Below are 17,370 nucleotides of genomic sequence, written 5' to 3'. Positions count from 1 at the left end.
TGACACTTGTGTTCTTCTTCTATGGAAAAGACTCTAATAAGAAAATGCATTACACCAATGACATACCATGAACATTCGGGACTTTATCTATTGTCCGTTTTCCATGATGGTCATCATAAATATCTTCTATACCCTCTACAGGTGACACAGCTTCAAGCCATCTGTGGGATTCATGCTCCTCGTTTCTAAAACGATCTGTCCATTTTGCCAAAATAATATTAGTATCTTCATGTACCCAAGTATAGTTTGTAGCAGCAGAAGCAGTGTCAATTCGGGTAACTTTTGTTGGTAAGAAAGATACAACAGACAAATTATCATAGAGTACTAATTTTCGTGACGTTTTGTAGTTCTTTGCTTTATCAAAAGCGATGAAGTGAATCGCATACAAGCCTGGTTCTTTGAATCTTATTGTATTCTAAAATAAACAGAACAATTAAAATCAAATGTAAACTTCATATTTTAAATAGATAATGTAGAAATATATTAAGTTTATTTTAAAACTGTAATTTAGCGTACAACACTTGTGTTTAAGAAAATAGTTCCTTCGGCAAAGCGTGGTTTTTCCTTCAGAGGGCTTCCTTCTATTTCATGAACATCATATTCAAACTTCCATATTCCAGAAAGATCATCATTCCATCCTCCCCATGTCATCTGGATTGAAATCTTTAAAGATATAAATGAGTAATATTTTTATTTCTTTTCCTGTGAAATCTGAATATATATATATATATATATATATATATATATATATATATATATATATATATATATATATATATATATATATATCAACTTGAACAAATTGATTTTAAATATCATTTGGAAGTAGTCTGTACATGTATTAAATAAAAATATGTTGTTTTACCAAACATGTAGTTACAGAACCGGAATTTCCTCAGTTTTTAAAACTAACTTCTATAAAATATTTACTAGCATTTGAAGTTTTCAACTGCACTTAAAAAATGTCGACTGTAACAAATGTTTTATTTTATCGTCTGTAAACATGCACAAATGCCGAAACGAAAAGGCAGAGGAGTTCTGCAAGGGGTGTGATACCTAGGGCTGATAACCTGTATCAGCCCCGGAGGCCGATACGAGTTTTGTGATGTCATCTGTTTCACATTTGTAAAACACCTGTATTTATTACTAAGTATGTAATATATATATATATATATATATATATATATATATATATATATATATATATATATATATATATATATATATATATATATATATATGTGTGTGTGTGTGTGTGTGTGTGTGTGTGTGTGTGTGTGTGTGTGTATTTTAATTTTCATTTTCATTGTATAAATTTATAATTTCATTTGTATTTTTTAAATTTTCCATTTGCATAGTATCATTTTCATTTGTATTATATAACTTTCCATTGCATTGTATAAATTTCATCTGTATTGTATAATTCATTTGTATTAATTCTGTTTGTTATGTAAAATACCTATTTTATTTTTATTGTAAACTAATTCATTTGTATTGCATAAACTTTTATTTGCATTGTATCTTTTACTGATTGTTAATTTTTGTTCGTTTCATTGGTTTAATATTATCCCTCATCGAACTTGGTAATGCTAAAGTATCTTAAATCTGGCTCTAAGTTAGCCATTTATTACAACATGATCAGATACTAACATATTATTTAAGAGGTCCTCGGTCGTAGTTATCTTTTCAAAGAAAATTGTCAGTGCAAATTTAATTATCATCGGAACCTCTGGAAGGTAATCTAAGCGAAACCGACCGTGGAGGTATGAGAAGCGAGACTGAGATAACTAAAATCATAATGTTTGGTAAAGGCAGACAAACCTCAAATGTATCATTTCTTTAGAATGGTAACGAAATAGAAATTGTCAACGATTTAAATATTTAGGATTTATATTTTCAAGAACAGGTTCTTTCCACAGTACCAGAAAATATGTTATGACAAGAGCTACCAGAATTATGTACACGATAAATAAGAAGTCAAGAGAATAAAATACATCGTTTGATTGTCAACTTGATATGTTTGATAAAATGATTGTTCCAATTTTACTACATGGTTTTGAGTTGTGGGGTTTTGAAAATTTATATATCAGTGAGAGATTGCATCTTAAACTTTGTAAACTTGTACTTAGTCTTAAGATATATCCACAACTTTTATAATCCATGGTGAACTAGCTAGATATCCATTAAATTGTGTGTGTATGTAAAAATGAGAATATTGAGATTTTGGATAAGATTGTTGAAAGGTCAAGAATCAAAATTGTCATATATGTTGTACAACTTCTCACATAGCCTAACAAAACACAACAATTATAGAACTTCAAAGGGGCTGAATGTGTACAGAATATTTTACATGAAAGCGTTATTTAAGCTATGTCTGGTTGATGCATAATGTAGAAAATGAAAAATGGATTTTAAATGTTGTTAAGCAAACTTTAATGGGTCAAAGGATAAATTCATTTATGCAAGCAACAGCAACCTTATCCTTAGTCATGATCCTAATAAGGATCGGATTAGCTTTAGCTTTAGCTAAACCATCGGGTTGGGTGTTCGCAATCGATATCAGGTTCGGCATCCTTTTTCATCAACTTCTTCCACGATGCCGGATCATTAGACAAAGTTTCAGTTGTGAATCCATACTATCTGACAACTAGAGTACCATCGATCAATAATGAGTTGGTTAAGTATACGCTCAGCTACTCTAAGTAATGCCTGTTAACTCAATTTATTCCAAAATGTCTTTTACTTTCTCAGTACAAGCTAAAACTTTAAAATCCCCTTTTGAACTTTTAACATCATGTGCACCGTTTATTTTTTGATATTTAAAATATTAAAATAAAAATCAACAGTTATCATGATTGTGATTGATTTAAATTTATTGATTGAACAATTGATTGTTGATGTGATGATTGATTGATTGATTGATTTATTGTGTAGCCATATACCTGGTCACCAATTGGGTGGCAGATCGGTTATTAAAATACATGTTCAATTTTAATAAATAAGCAATGACCAAAAACGCCAGTTGGTGTTTAGCTGTTGTCTTTTATAAATAAATATGGGTCTCTTATTGTAACGCATCTATAGTAGAGGATTGATCTATAATTTGTTTACCAATAATATTTTTGTACCTAGAAATTACATAAACTTTAGTGCTTTTATGAATAATATTACTACATTACTTAGATATAGAACAAGCAATCATAAACTGCCAATAAGAAAAGTAGATGGAACAATATACATTGTACCTAGAAACCAACGATTTTGTAGGTTATGAAAAAATAACACTGATAAATATCACTACGTGTATATTATGATATACCCAGTCTTTTTTTTATTCTTCTTTAAACCAAGGAGTGGGTATATAGTTCGTCGTATCTCTTTTTTAATTTTTTTCTTTCGGTTAAATTTCACTATAATTTTTATCACTCTCCCAAATAAGAATTTTAAGAATGTTAAGATAAAGACTGTCAACTAACCCCCCATCTGCATTAAAATTTCCTGTTTTATGCATAGCCTACTCTACACCATTTATTCATGTAGACGTAGAGTTGTTAACAAATTTGTTTATGGTTCACAAATTACTGAAGTTCACTACCAATCTGCCGGGATATAAAAAGTATGTAATTTAAAAACGTGTAGGCATATTTATTTGCATATCTAAAACCAAGGTTGTCATCGAAGTAATCTGCCCTATTATGAACTGGCCCTACACTTTCCGCTATGCTGTTGTGGACATAATAATAATGCATTTTGTTTTATTCAAATTTATTTGGGAGTTTAGAAGGATATTTTCTAAGATTTAATACTTTTTCTGTATGGCCAAATCGGCCCCACCCTAGAACATGAACCCCTAATCCAGGGGCTATGAATTTTACAATTTTGATACAGGGTCCCATGGACATCATATCCATATATTTAAGAATAACCTCGAGTACAAACATAAATAAAGAATTTTAAAAAAAACAACAACAATAAAATGCTTTGGTTTTTTTTGGTCTTTCGTGCGGGTGTAAATGTAGCTAACACATTGCAGAAAATATTATTTCTGCAATGCTAGCTAACTGCATGTACATTGTCCGTATAAAACGCCAACAAAAAAGCATTTGACTTGTTTTTTTTTAAACTAAATCACGTAATGAAATAGAAGAAACAGCTGATTTTTCTTATATGTGAAGGTTACCACGATAACTTCAACTTTTTGAAAGTCTGAGATCAGCCTGCTTGTATATGTAAGTTTGTGCATCTAAAACATTCCTCTCTGTGTCTGTCCTGTAAGGATTCATGTCAATAAAACTACTACATGTACTGGCATATTTTAATTCCCATTTGTGACTACTGTGATTGAAGTGTTTGATCCCGTCGGACTCCTATTATTTCTTTTTGGTCAGTGCTGTACTTGTACAAACTTTTGTAGAAAATGGAAAGATACATTTTTAGTTCTTGGGAGAGGTACTATTGTCTTCTTTCTGTGTATTGTAAAAGGGTTTTCTTGTCTTTTGTGGTTATCTCATAAATGCTTAAATGTTGCACTTTGTGGGCTTTGGAGCCTCGAAAACACAGATTGGATTTCAACATCTTGCTCTGTTCTTCAGAGAACAGATTCGTTAAATTTAGGTAGTTATGGGGAGGATAGCAGATAGACGGTTTTAGGTAGATATGAGAGTAGGTGGGTGAAACATATATCAAGACTGAACATTATGTTGTCATCTTTAAGATATTATATATAATCTATAATTTAAAATTTTTTCATAACTGTAAATTTGTCCTCACAACTCAGACAAGAAAAAATTTCTTACAAAATTGGTCTCGTTTCAAATGTGAGGCATTTGCCTCCATTGTGCTACGGTCGTGACAATTTTGAAAATTTGGCTTATTTTGCTTATGTTGTCCCTCCTGTGGCCCCTTGGGGGTGGTAGAGCCATGAGTTTCACAATGTAGATTTCTCTTACCATAGAGATGCTTCAAATCAATCAAAGTACTGAAAGTACTCATGCTTAAATTAAATTTCAGTACTATGTTTGTAGTTGTACAATGTACATTAATAACTAGACAACATTGAGATGGTCACCATCTCAAGGGGTCCTGCCTAAATAATGGACAATAGAATAAAAAGAATTTCAAAGAACTGTGCTTTAACATTGACCCATAAGTTAGAAATTTTCCAGCTGGCTAAGAATAAATTACAAATAAAGATACCTGTTCGAGACGATTCAGTAAAACAGATATAGCCGACTCTAGGGACAGTAAAGGACCATTTTCCACAAATGATTCACTTATATTGCCCGAGAAAGCATCATAGCAATGTGTTTCTAAAACAAAAATGATTTGGAAGATTTGGATTTAAATAAACATGTGTAGCATACTGACAAACGTGCTGATACAGCTCATATCCATTTTTTAAAATGAAATCTACATCTCCTGAAGTCCAATCCAGAATTTTTTTTTAAATTGAGTTACTTGTATAAAATGCAGATGAGTGCATTTGAAACACACTGCCTTCCTCGACTCCATTCTGGAAATACATTAGAACCTTAGTGAAAATTACCAACCACACGTTTTTCAACATCACTGCTACCACAAGCACCTTTTTTTGTTATTTCTTCCTTTCATTAGATCAAGAAGGTGATATATATATATATCTTTGGCATATTGGTTTCAATTTTAAAAACAAAGTTCCCTCATAATAAGTTGATATACTGAATATACACATATCAATACCCCTTCCCTTTTATTGATGTACGTCAGAAAAATAACTGTTCTAGTCCCATGTCCTTGATTTGCATAAAATTCCTCTCTTTTGAAAGTTCATCTCCAGAATGTCCATCTCTTTGGGTGTATTAAATGCTGCGCTCGCCCCAACGGTACCTCATGCGTGTTAGTACTTCGTACTTATTTCCTCTTAAACCCCCCCCCCCCCCCGTCTTCGAAAATTTTTCAAACTTTTTGTACCTTTTCTTGGATTGATAAGGCATATAAAATGAACTTTATGGAATACATACGTTTTCTGTAAGATCTGGGACGGTCAGATACTGTGGACAAGATGAAGATATATTTTTGCTTGCAATACAGTGGTAAGGTTTCTCAACGTCCCATCGGTAGAAATAAGAAAGTATTTTTGTAGTTCCGACGTAGTCGTATTTGATGGTTTTATTTTTTTCCCTATCAATTATTTCCACATATCCTCCAACAGCGGCTTCAATTGAGTATATCAACCTTCAATTGTAGAAATATATGTAAACGCTAATACAAAATTAAATCTTAATTTAAAGGGGCATGGTCACGATTTTGGTCAAAAATCATTTTTTCGATTTTAATGTTTACAATGCTTCAGTAAGGCATTTTTAATTGGCAACCAAAATTTGAGAGTCATTTGATGAGTTATAAGCGAGTTAAAGAGCTTACAATTCATCGCTATGTAAACAAAGCGTTTGTTTACATTTCGAATGTTGAAGTGAAAATTTTGTTTTAGACCTAAAATAAATGTGTTAATCGTTAGGAACTGTTTATTAATGCTTTAAATGAATAATAAGATAGACAAATCAGCTTTAAAATGATTTTTACTGGTATATTGAACCTATGTAAACCAAAACAGGGCACGAGCCTTGTTTACATGACGAAGAATTGTGAGCCCTGTATCTTGCATAAAACTCAACGACTGGCACCCAAATTTCATTTAATCATAAGAAATGCATTCCTTAAGCATTGCAAAGAATAAAAACAGAAAAATAAAATTTGACCAAAATCGTGACAATGCCCCATTAAAGGGACTTTGACACGATTTTAGCTGAAATTTTTCATAATTTGTTTTTGGGAGTTGATTTTTAATCTCCTATGCAGTCACTCGGACAAACCGAAAGTGAAACAGTGTTTGGACCTCAGCACAAATCATTGCTCCTGACAAGACTTAGTTCTTGAAAATAATTGATGAATTCGATGTAATGTATGCTAAAGCATTTTTTTAAGGAAACTTATTTACAAATACCTTAAAAATAGTCAGATTTTAAATGGTACGAACAATTTAAATATTTTTTGTAGTCGTATGTATTCCTACGCCAGAGTTCAATATAGTCTCGTTCAACTCGACGCTCGGCTGTCTCCGTAAAGCCTTGTCGGAGATTTACGGTGTCAGCCGAGCGTTTGGTTGAACGAGACTAGAGTTCAATATAAAATAATTGCTTGGATCCATACAATTTTCGAGAAATATTTCTACCACTGATACATAGTTTGATTGAATTAATTTTATCTTTAAATATTATTTAACATGATTCATATGGAGGTTAATCGACATTCTAGTCGAAAAAGTTCAAAAATTCATATTATAAAAATATGCGTAATTCAAATTAGAAACTACGTATACATGTACTTGTCATGCAAAATAACATATCATTGATTTTAAAATAAATAAACATCGACAAAATCAACTCCCGTCAGTTCTTCAGTACTTTGATTTTTGGTTTCATTTTAGATGTCTAGAGTAAAGGTTTTAATGCCTTGTCAAGATTTAAAAATCAAACATTCAATTACAAGCGAGTTATATACTAGTATAGAATTTAGAATGATTTGTTTTGAACCTGTTGTTATTTACATATATGTTGTATTGGTATCAGTTTCAATCAAATGTTGCTTTCTGTTGTTAATTATATTTCTGAACACATTGAATCAGTTATCTTGCCACAAGTGACATTGTTAAAGAAATGGTAACTCTCCTTCAAATCCACTCATTACTTTCCAAATGAAAGCTATAATAATAGTAAAATAATAACAACACACTGAGTGGAATTAGCAACGACACTCTTCAGCTATTAAATATTTGGCATATTAAAAGTACAAATACATAATTATGACATAAAGTTCAATCACCTGATTTATTTACTTCAATAAAACAATTCTTAAAATTTGAATTTTCGCTATACGTGTCGTCCTAAACTGGTATTAAACACCTAAGCAATTCTTTATAAAGTCTTGCTAATAAACCGGTTCTTAAGAACCAAGTGACACAAACAGGTATTCGAATGAAAACCTTATATTTCCGGACAATTAATTCATTATTACACGAAGTAGAAATTGAATTTCTGTCTAATTCGTCCCTCAAACGAAAGAAATCATATTTTTTTTACTTTCCATTATTTTTAAACAAATATAAAACTCAAGTTTTGTAAAATGACAACAACTTATTTCCGCAAAATCTCGCTTTTAACTCGATTTCTAACATTTAAATTTTGGTACATCTAAACTAATCAAAATACACTATTTAGCCATTTTATACATCAAAAACAATTTTTTTAAATCTCATATCGTGTCTGGGTCCCTTTAAAAAAGAGATTTTGTAAAATATCTACGATATATACATACGTATCATTGTGACTAAACGGCAGCTGTGGTTTAAGGTGGAATGTATGATTGCAGACCAAAGGACCTTGCCATGGATTTTTCTCCGAGGGATCGTCAAAGTTCTTAACAAGTAAAATTTCTCTTCCGTCTAGTCAGAAAAAAATACCCCAAATGTAAAAAAAAAAATATGAAAGCAACTTATTTTTCATATTAACATTTTTCTTTGCTTAACACATTAAATTCGACTTTGAAAAGTTTATATGAACAATTGTTTTGAAAAGATCAATTAGAGTCCGGTATTGTAAACAATTAACCTTTTCCACGAATGTGTTTTAAAATTGTCTTCGCATGCACTATTCCAACTCGGAAAGTATGAACGTAGGATACGTTGGGCGGTTGTTCTGTTTTATATTGAGAGTTCCAGATCGTATCTGCTGTTTCCCATCCAATTTCATTTGTCCAGATGATTTCTGTAGAGTTTACGTCGCTTGGGCTACCAGGATTTTCTAATACTTCACCAGTGAGACCTTTTCTTAGCGAACACATACTACTCAAGACTTTCGCATACGTTTGTACTGAAATGAAAACAGTGATTTATTAATTATAAGTCTTGTATTATATTAACTATCGGAAAATATAGTGTTAAAACACAAAGTTCTATTTAGTTAATCTATTACGTAATCGATAAAAAAGTTCAAGTCTAAACGTACTTTTTTCGCAGTGATGTCCAGAGAAGCCTTCCGCACATATACAGTTCGATGCAAGTTCCTGTGAACAATTCCCGGGATAACATCGTGTACTGTCTACTCTCCAGGAACACGCCTCTTTCAGTGAAAAAAACCCACCGATAGGATGTGCAAAATTTTACTGATTGCAGGAAGTATTATTATATTATTGCCTTACATTGGCTTATAAAAAATTATAAAAATGGCCTTAGTGTGTATAATGTACCTTTCACAAAGCATTTTAACAGGTAAATTGCGACATTAAAATTCAAGATAATAGAATATCAATCCAATCTGTTAAAAATTTAGTATCAACATATGTTAGTGGGCTTCATCAAAATGGTTGAAAAAGATTTAATCTTTTGCAGTGGGGGTTCATGTATATAATGATAACTGTAATATCTTTACAATCGGCGCAAACAGTTTAAGTTAAAACGTTTGATTAACACTTAAATCCGTAAGATTTTGTAACATGTAAATGACCGTCTTCATAAAACGTTTTTCCTTAACTCGCAGTATATAAAAAAAACAGAGAATGGTTTAATAATATTAAAAGTATCATGCATTATTTCTAACATCTATTACATTAAAACATAAAGAAATAAAAAAGGATACTAGTATGTGAAAATTTGTCGAAACGATGTCTGTTATTTCATTTCAATTATTGCAGATTTTTGTTGATTATTTTCAATGTGCGTGTTGATGTTGAAAAAAGAAAGTTTATTTAACATTTTAATAAATATCAGTTGAAAATGTGGGGAAAATAATATAATTTCCGTTTGTAAGATAAGAATGTAACATACATTACCTATGGTATGAGACCAATTAATGGGATTCATTAATATTCATTGAATACTAATTTTCGTGCATTTTGTTGTTGAGGTGATCCACGAAATTAAATATGTATTCAACAAAGTGCAATTTTTAATAACATTTTTAAGTAAGAGAGTTATTGTCCACGACCTAACTTATCCTTGAAACTGTGATTTTAATGAAACCATCGTATCAGTCGAAAGAGACACATGGGCTACATCGCTCACTTGAGCAGCTATAGCCATAACATTATCAGATTTATGGAGTCATATACAAAAATATCAAGACAATCCAATGGAATAGATCCTGTATTGAAAGTTTTAAAAAAATTTCTCCAGATATTTTTACATGTATATTTATTATGAAGTTGCGTTTTGTAACAGGATGATTTTATAGTCATATCACATTCTGTGGAGTGCGGTTCTCAAGAAGAACTTAAACAACTGTTTATATATTGGATATAACCCTATAAATCCAACTTTTAAACCCTTGTGGGGCCCCAAGAATTGTCCAGGCGCCAAAGTCTGAACAATTTTAAAGAATCAACAATATGTCAAAGTAACTCTTTATATTATTTTATTTTTTGGAAAAAATTGAATTCATTAATTTTGTAATATTTGACTCCCCAATGTGGCCCCCACCCAGTGCCTACCCCGACAATTATGAATTTGACGAATTCGAATCTACACTATCTTAGGTTCCTTTCACAAAAGTTAAGGCTTTTCTATGTGTTTTAGGAAGGATGTTTTGAACGATATTTCTCTATAATATACAAGTATGTATAAATTCGACTCCCCCATTAATATAGCCCCATCCTTCCCTTGGGGATCATGACTTGAACAAACTTGGATTTACACTAACTAGGGTTGTTTTCGCTAAAGTTACATGTTTTCTAGAATGGTATTTTAGAAGAGGGTTTTTAAAAGATATTTCTTTACATACATATTCTATGTAAAAATTTGACCCTGCATTTTGCCCCCTAGATTAATGAGCAAACTTGAATCTACACTAAGGGTTCTTCCACACAAGTTGCAGCTTTTCTGGCCGATCAGTTTCTGAAAAGATTTCTACAGATTTAATCTTGATATATTCCTATGTAAATTTCTCCAACCAATCGTTACGCCACCCTACCCCCGAGGATCGTGAAGTGAACAAACTTAAATCTACTTAACCCGATGATGCTTCGACACAAGTTGCATTTTTTCTACCAGATCGGTTTCTGGGAAAATTTTCTTCAATATATTCCCATGTCAAAATTCGACACCCTATTATTGACTCACCCTACCCCTTGATATCATGGATTAAACAAACCTAATTCTACATTGATTTCACTTGAGTTACAAGTTTTCTAGGCGAAGTGTTTGTAGAAAAGTGTTTCAAATTTTTTTTTCTGTACGGTGTATATTCTTATGAAAAAAATTGACCCTCCACTCCCAATAGTAACTCCGCCCTACCCGGGGGATCAGGATATGGATAAATTAATCGATTCCTAACTACCTGAGGATGCTTCCACACAAAATTTAGCTTTTTTGGCCCATTGGTTTTTAAAATACGATTTTTCAAGATTTACTCTCTATCTCTATCCCCCCTCTCTCTCTCTACCTCTCTCTCTCTCTCTTTATATATATATATATATATATATATATATATATATATATATATATATATATATATATATATATATATATATATATATATAATATATATATAAATGACGAAAACCACTTTTACATCAAACTGAATAAACACTCTTTCTTTCAACTAAATATAAACGCTATCAAATGAAAAAATGTGCTGCCGCAGTTGAATATTGTATAATAATATGAGACGTTATTTAAGGTAGTATAATTTTATTTTAAGGTTCCTCGACACCCCAGAATTGTATTTGATGGGTTGATAAAATACGATTCTACAAAACAGAGATCAATACCGGCTTTCAATTATTTTAAAAGCTTTTTTTGTTTTTTTTTTTTTCAGAAATGGGAAAAACTGTTTTGATGGCAAACAAGGTTTTTCAGAGCTTAATACTTATTCCCAATTGATGTGTAATATAATTATGAATAAATACATGCCGAAGACTGCTGGTAAAATTTTAATTTTTTAATTAAAGAAATATTTCTTTAAGTCAAAATCTTTTTAATCTATGAATAAAATCTAATCAATCAAATTATGCATATATGTGTCGAGCCACCTTAATCTACTGCGAAATGGCATGTATATGTAATTACTGAATGGCTTTTATAAGGCGCCTGGGTATTACTGACGTTCATGATAAGCAAGGGAGGAAAGCTGCATCAGTCGTATTTCTTCCAAATCAAATGGTTTTGATCGACTGTACATTCCCCCCACCCGACCCCCCCCCCCCCAAAAAAAAACCCCACAAACAAAAAACCAAAAACGAAACAATCATTTTATGACAGTCTTATTAAACAGGCTCTTATGAACTTATCATTTGTACTAAAATTTAAAGGGTACAAGCAATGTCAGTCAATCTTTTTCCCAACTGGACTTTTTTTTCTATCAAGCCAATTTAGCGTGAGACGAACTGTGACGTCACAGGGTGTACGCAAAGCCATATGAAAACTGTTCGCTTTCTTGTCATGTGTTATCCATAAAAATCAGCTATTGTTGGTGTTTTAGTTCCTAATCAACTTCGATTGACTAAAAATAATGTTTTTGAGAATAAACCCATATTGGTATCGGACAAAGTGCTGCAAATGGTTTTATTTATAAATCGGACAAACAAGGAGTTTCAGAGGATCACAGGTGCTAAAAACTGTGTAAAAACTTTTGAGCGTATTACTATGGGACAAAACAAATGCACGTACAAATCTTTCGTCTATGGTGTTCCGATGGGGCCAATTCAACCTTTGCACTTTCGCCTTAAGCGAAGATGCTAAAGTGCGATATTGCGAGAGTAAAAATGCGAAATAAGCTGCAAAGGCGAAGGAACGATAGTGCGAAGATGCAAAGGCGAAGTGCGTAGTTGTGAATGCAAGAGTGCAAAGGCAAAGGAGCAATACTGCAACGCTTATTCGCAACTTTGCACTCTCGTCATCACAAACTAACACTTTCGCCTTCGCCTTTTATATTGCATTTAGCAAGTCTTGGTCGATTACATAGCATTTGATACAGGCACCGTACTCGCCCTAGGTTTGCTGATATATCTCAGATGTTATTAGTACGCATGCGCTAGGCCATAGCGCTTACAACGAATCTTTATTAATATTTTACTGTGTTATGTGACATGTAAATTATGTTTACCAGTGCTGGCATTATATGCCTAATCAATTTATACTCCACAGTGCGAAGTTGCATTGGCTTAAAGGGGCATGGTCACGATTTTGGTCTTTAATTATCTCTCCGATTTTAATGTTTACAATGCTTCAGTAAGTCATTTTTGATATGAGATGAAATTTGAGAGTCATTTGTTGAGTTATAAGCGAGTTACAGAGTTTATAATTCTTTGCTATGTAAACAAAGCCTTTGTTTACATTTTGAATGTTGAAGTGAAAATTTCAGTTTTAGACCAAAAATAATGTGTTAAACGTTAGGAATTGTTTATTTATGCTTAAAATGAACAAAAAGATAGACAAATCAGTTTGAAAAAAAAGAGACTTTACTGGTATATTTAACATATGTAAACAAAAACAGGGCACGAGCCTTGTTGAAATGACAAAGAGTTGTGAGCCCTGTATCTTGCTTATAACTCTATGACTGAATCTCAAAACTCATTTGATCATTAGAAATTCATTCCAAAAGCATTGTAAATAATAAAAACAGAAAAATAAAATTTGACCAAAATCGTGACCGACCATGCCCCTTTAAGAGCGATAGTGGTATCGCTCCTCGCCTTCGCAACTTCGCACTCTCGCATCTTTGCCCTAAAGGCCCAATCGCAACACCGTATTCGTCCGATATCATCTAAAGTTTGTACATTTATACTAAATGTAAGTCTGAATAATATTGCTTACTTTGACAACTTTTACCATTGCTTGGTTTACTTGTGTATGCAGCCCAGAAAGGAAGTGATTGGACCTCTCCATCGCACTTGGTGCATCTGTTGTTCCCTAGTGCTGTACATTGGCTTTCTAGGCAGTGGTCGATATCTGGGCAAGCTGTTAAAATACAAATGTATATGAAAATGATTTTATTGTTTTTAAAACACTTTTCACGAAATTACTTTTGTAAAAAAATATATACAAGTAATATCATTTCGCAAAACAAAGTATGTTTGCTACAAGCTTGGTGAAGTTCGTTTTGAATTTTTAATCTGTATGTACAGTTGTGCAATTTTGGTAAGAATATATAGTAAAATTTAATACTGTAGTGCAACCTGCAGATTCTAAATTGTTAAAGCCAACCATAAACCACGGACAAATACTGGGGCCCCAGAAAAGGGTTCAAAGTTTAAAATAGAAATAACATATGCTACGAAAAAGAATGTGACAAGGAACTGTTGTTGGTGAGCGATGTGGACCATGGGCTTATTGTTCGTTAAAGTGTTCCAATATTTTGCAAGGTGCATATTTGTACAATATAATATTTAAACATTTTACCATTCTAAACGGCGTAAAGAGCGAATTATAAAATCTGGCTGTTGGCCAATTTGTAATGCCATTTTCACCTTATTAACGCCATTTTTGTAAAATCCAGCATATATTTTCAAACCCAGTATACCCTAATTATGAAAAAAAATTATGTTTGAGTTAAATTGATTGTTTTATGCAAATTCTAAAAACTGGATGTTCACAGTTATAAATCGCCATTTTTTAGATATGTTATTTTCTTGAAAGACAACCACACCTAAATTATGATTAAAAAACTCTTTTGGACCGAATATTCATTGTTTGTCTCACGCTTTTTGTAAATTTTAGAAATGAAGGTAGAAAAAACAATTATTTGTTATCCGCCATATAAATTACCATTTTGACCTAATTAGCCCTTTTTGTGGAAGTCCAGCATATTTTTAAGACAGCACACATTCGATACGATAAAACACTATGCTGGACCAACTCATTAGTGTCTGTCATTATTTTTCCCCATTGAAGAGACTTTAAGGAAACATTTTGAAGATTGGCTGTCCACAATTTTCAATCGCCATTTTGACCTACTTACTGTCATTTTCATGAAGGCCAGCAGATTTTTCATGAACAGCATACTTTAATTATGAAAAAAAACATGCTGGACCAAATAGTATCTATTTGCCTTTAAAACGTATTTCTAGAGGTTTATTTTAAATTCCGGACCAGACTATAGTAAGTTCATAATACGCAGTACTGATTTCATGATGCGTTAAAATCAATATGTATGGAAGTAAAACCTTAAGTTTATGTATTGTGGTTTAAGCGTTACAAGCAATGATAAATCTTTTGTATAATGTGACAATTTATCTTATGCCTTTGTTGAAAGGCACGTTGCATCGTTTTTTGAAATTGGGAGGGGGAAAGGGGGTAGTCTCAGTCAAACTAAATCTTGACATGCAAAAAGAGAAAAATTACCATTGCATATAATGATATTAGCATTGCATATAATGATATTAGCGAGCGTAGCTCGCCGGCGCGCAGCGCCGGAGCGAAGCGAGCTCTACCGGCAAGGCGTGTGTGAATAGAAAATTCGGACTAGTTGCACATTCATTCAACGGATTTTTTTGGCGTCAGTAAATCGGACCAGTAATGCATTGTTTTAATCGTCCCAGTGGTTCCCTGTAATCATGGCAATTTTTATCACTTCACACTCTCACGAGAATCAGCAAAACAATAAAATCAAAATCGATGTATACGACATACAGCCAGTGCTACCTCTAAAGTTCACCTCAGTACACTCTCAATCAGAAATAATCGAGTGACGTCACAAAGGTTTACACATTGATCCGATAGATTTTTTCGGCGTCAGTAAATTTTGACCCACAATTCATAGTACCAATGGTTTCCAACCTCACGTTCTCGCGAGAATTAAAGTAAAACTTTTGAGAAGCATGTGTGTAATTTTAAGAATATCATGCTTTTTAAGTACATGTAAATAAAACAGTATACTTCGCGTTCTTTTATTTCTCAGGGGAGTTTTAAAGATTCAGGCGACACTTAACCAACGTCAGCTTTGACGTCACAATAAGCACTGATAAGGGGAAATTACTCTAACTGAAGTTATTGTAAATCTGCTGAAATGAAATCCTCTCAAAATCTTGTAGCATTGCATATAATGATATTAGCGAGCGTAGCTCGCCGGCGCGCAGCGCCGGAGCGAAGCGAGCTCTACCGGCAAGGCGTGTGTGAATAGAAAATTCGGACTAGTTGCACATTCATTCAACGGATTTTTTTGGCGTCAGTAAATCGGACCAGTAATGCATTGTTTTAATCGTCCCAGTGGTTCCCTGTAATCATGGCAATTTTATCACTTCACACTCTCACGAGAATCAGCAAAACAATAAAATCAAAATCGATGTATACGACATACAGCCAGTGCTACCTCTAAAGTTCACCTCAGTACACTCTCAATCAGAAATAATCGAGTGACGTCACAAAGGTTTACACATTGATCCGATAGATTTTTTCGGCGTCAGTAAATTTTGACCCACAATTCATAGTACCAATGGTTTCCAACCTCACGTTCTCGCGAGAATTAAAGTAAAACTTTTGAGAAGCATGTGTGTAATTTTAAGAATATCATGCTTTTTAAGTACATGTAAATAAAACAGTATACTTCGCGTTCTTTTATTTCTCAGGGGAGTTTTAAAGATTCAGGCGACACTTAACCAACGTCAGCTTTGACGTCACAATAAGCACTGATAAGGGGAAATTACTCTAACTGAAGTTATTGTAAATCTGCTGAAATGAAATCCTCTCAAAATCTTGCAAAGGCTAAGCTAATTAACAGCTGAAGAATAAGGACATTTCTTCAAATACAAGAAACAGTTATGAATTGCACTCATTTGGATGAATGCTCACATTTATTTTATTCACTATAATTACGGTAATTTCCTGAAACGTACACGTAGCATCGCCTTTTTTTTAAAAGGGAGGGGGGGTGGATGGTAGCCTCATCCAAAATATCTTTGCGAGAATCATGAACATTTTAATCCATACACCTCTTTGGCAGTTTAGCAATTCAATGGTTTATTAATTTTCACTTCAATTTATTACATGGGGGGGGGGGGGGGGCACCATGTTCTTTCAATATGATTAGCAAATATTTTTAAGCGTAAATTAAAAAAAAAACAATTAATTTTTTTTTATTTAGTGTAGGGGGCAAATCCATGATAAGTCGATTTTCTATGTGTAAATTGAAAAAAAAAATGAAACATTATTTTTTTTTTAACATGGGGGGAGCCCTATGATGAGTCACGTTTTATATGAACGTTTAAGAAAAAATGTCTACTGCAAAAAAAGGGTGATGAACTGACGTTACAACCACTTTAAAAGAGGAGATACAGTGCAATGAATATTTGTATATTAAAATCTTTATCATTCAACAACATTGTATCTGAGATTAAACTACTGTT

The 17,370-nt window shown here is 32.6% G+C and overlaps 1 protein-coding gene across 1 annotated transcript in view; it reads right to left on the bottom strand.

Moving 5' to 3' along the window:
- Positions 1 to 10,114, bottom strand: part of LOC128176835 (uncharacterized) — a 37,427-nt gene extending 27,313 nt beyond the window's left edge. The window contains exons 1-4 of the mRNA XM_052843382.1: positions 10,097 to 10,114; positions 9,042 to 9,153; positions 8,646 to 8,906; positions 67 to 195 (exon numbers count right to left, since the gene is read on the bottom strand). Of these exons, the coding sequence (XP_052699342.1) occupies positions 67 to 195; positions 8,646 to 8,906; positions 9,042 to 9,153; positions 10,097 to 10,114 (520 nt within the window). The remainder of the gene's footprint in view (positions 1 to 66; positions 196 to 8,645; positions 8,907 to 9,041; positions 9,154 to 10,096) is intronic.
- Positions 10,115 to 17,370: the final 7,256 nt, after the last annotated feature.

The sequence above is a fragment of the Crassostrea angulata genome, chromosome 3 (assembly GCF_025612915.1).
Source record: "Crassostrea angulata isolate pt1a10 chromosome 3, ASM2561291v2, whole genome shotgun sequence".
Taxonomy (NCBI): domain Eukaryota; kingdom Metazoa; phylum Mollusca; class Bivalvia; order Ostreida; family Ostreidae; genus Magallana; species Magallana angulata.
This window is presented reverse-complemented; position numbering and strand designations above follow the sequence as displayed.